Here is a 2,031-nt window from a genome sequence, read left to right as displayed (position 1 = left end):
GCCTGAACAGGAAGTCCAGACGGGCAGAGCCTCACAGCAGCGCTGGACGATCACCTGCTGGACGCTCAGGCACAGCCCCTCCTGCTTCAACAAGGACTGGGCTCTGGAGGGTCAACAAGACAGGATCAGAGAGACGAGAATCACAAACTCTAAACATGTGTCAAAGTCAAGGCCCGGGGGCCGAATCCGGCCCTCCGAGTAGTTCTATCCGACCCTCCAGATCATTTTATTTCATTGTTATTAATGACCCGATGTTATCTTGTGCTCATTTCTAACTTGTATAATTTTGACAAAATATATTTTTATGGAGAGTAAAATATTGAAAGTTATTTAAGGTTTAAGTTGATTTATTCTGGAATAATATTCCTGCCTTTTTATAATTCATAATTATGTTTAAAAGTTATGGTTTTAAAGTTTTAGAAATTAGCATTCTGCTAGCTGTTTGGACTATTTTAACATTTACTAAGATTTTTTTAGGCTATTTTGGAGTTTAGCTAATTTTTCAGCTGCATGTTAGCTGTTTTGGCTAATTCTGGATTTAAAAAAAGTTTTTAGGCTGTTTTGGTGCTAAGCTAATATTTACACACTAGCTGCTTTGGCTAATTTAAGCATTTTATATTTTTTAGGCTATATTGAAGTTTAGCTACTTACCAGGTACATGCTAGCTGTTTTGGCTAGTTTAGGCTTTTTATCGTTTTTTTGGTCCATTTTGGAGTTTATCTAATATTTCAGCTACATAATAGATGCTTTGGCTGACTTATGCTTTTCAGTTTTTCAGGCTATTTTGAACTTAGGCTAATATTTACATGCTAGCTACATGGGCTAATTAGGCTTTTTGGGCTATTTTAAAGTTTAGCAATTTTTTTCAGCTATATGCTAGCTGTTTAGGCTAACCGAAGTTTTTTATTTTTTTATTTCTTTAGGCTAATTTGACATTTAGCTAATATTTTAGCTGGTTATCAACTTCAGCATCGTTAGCAGCCAAATTCAGCTCACAGTATTCACACTAGCATTATTCGAGTAATTTTATATATCAGGTTTATAACTATGTTGAAAAGTTACAGTTTTAAAAATGTAGTTTTAGAGTGTTTAATAAATGTTTATCCTATTCGGCCCGTGACCTCAGGTGTGTTTTGGCCCCCTGTGCGATTGAGTTTGACACCGCTGTTCTAGACGGACAGGAGAGACCCCTACCTGCCAGGAGACACCTGTCGCTCAAACAGAAGGTGGGAAACCAGCTGGAATGGAGCCTGAAGCAACACCAGCATCGGGTTTCCGAGCTTCACCTTGTTGGTCTGATCTACAGAAGAAAAAGAAACAGTGATGTCAGAGCGCAGAACCATTTGAGCATCTGCAGACCCAGAGGGTTTCTACCTTCAGAACCGAGGCAGCGCACCAACACCGACGCCAGCGTGTTGACGTAGTCCAGAAAACTGCGCACGTAATCGGGCCTGCCGAGCTCCGGCTCAAAGGGACACAGCTGGTCCAGAGTGCGGAGCAGCTGCTTCATGTTGGAGCGCACAGGATGGGCGTCCAGCTCCGACTGCTTCAGGCCGGCCTGCTCCACCAGCAGCGCCAGGAGGGCGCCGCCCACGCTGCCCCCTGCAAGACCAGGAGTGAACAACGATCTTTAAAGTCCGACTCAGACCGTCTCCTGATCCGTTTTCAAAGAGTTCCCAGTAGGGCTGCCACGATTAGTCGACTAATCGATTATTAAAATAGTCAACGACTAATTCAATAGTCGATTAGTTGTTACTTTATATTCTATGGAGTCAGAGTGTAGTAAAGTTGAAACAAAATTGAGAGAGTTCAGCACCAAAAAAAAAAAAAATGCCCTTTTCTCATTATTTGAGTCAGTGAAGACAAACTTTATCTTTAGTAATAAAATAGTTCCTTGTTTCAGATGTCGACCTCATTGGAGAGATCAGGAATATACTGTCCATCAAACTCATGTTGACAGGTGACCTTTGACCCTGTAAACCCTTTACATATAAAACTGATATTAAATTGTTACATCATCTTGAGGGGCGG

General features: G+C 41.1%; 1 protein-coding gene across 1 annotated transcript in view; it reads right to left on the bottom strand.

Moving 5' to 3' along the window:
* LOC112139713 (zinc finger FYVE domain-containing protein 26-like) overlaps positions 1-2,031 on the bottom strand; it is a 5,511-nt gene that overhangs the window by 738 nt on the left and 2,742 nt on the right. The window contains exons 2-4 of the mRNA XM_036211036.1: positions 1,375-1,602; positions 1,195-1,300; positions 22-103 (exon numbers count right to left, since the gene is read on the bottom strand). Of these exons, the coding sequence (XP_036066929.1) occupies positions 22-103; positions 1,195-1,300; positions 1,375-1,602 (416 nt within the window). The remainder of the gene's footprint in view (positions 1-21; positions 104-1,194; positions 1,301-1,374; positions 1,603-2,031) is intronic.

This window comes from Oryzias melastigma, unplaced genomic scaffold (genome assembly GCF_002922805.2).
Source record: "Oryzias melastigma strain HK-1 unplaced genomic scaffold, ASM292280v2 sc00398, whole genome shotgun sequence".
In the NCBI taxonomy this organism is placed as follows: Eukaryota; Metazoa; Chordata; class Actinopteri; order Beloniformes; family Adrianichthyidae; genus Oryzias; species Oryzias melastigma.
The sequence above is the reverse complement of the archived record's forward strand: the minus strand, read 5'-3'. Positions and strand labels throughout refer to the sequence as shown.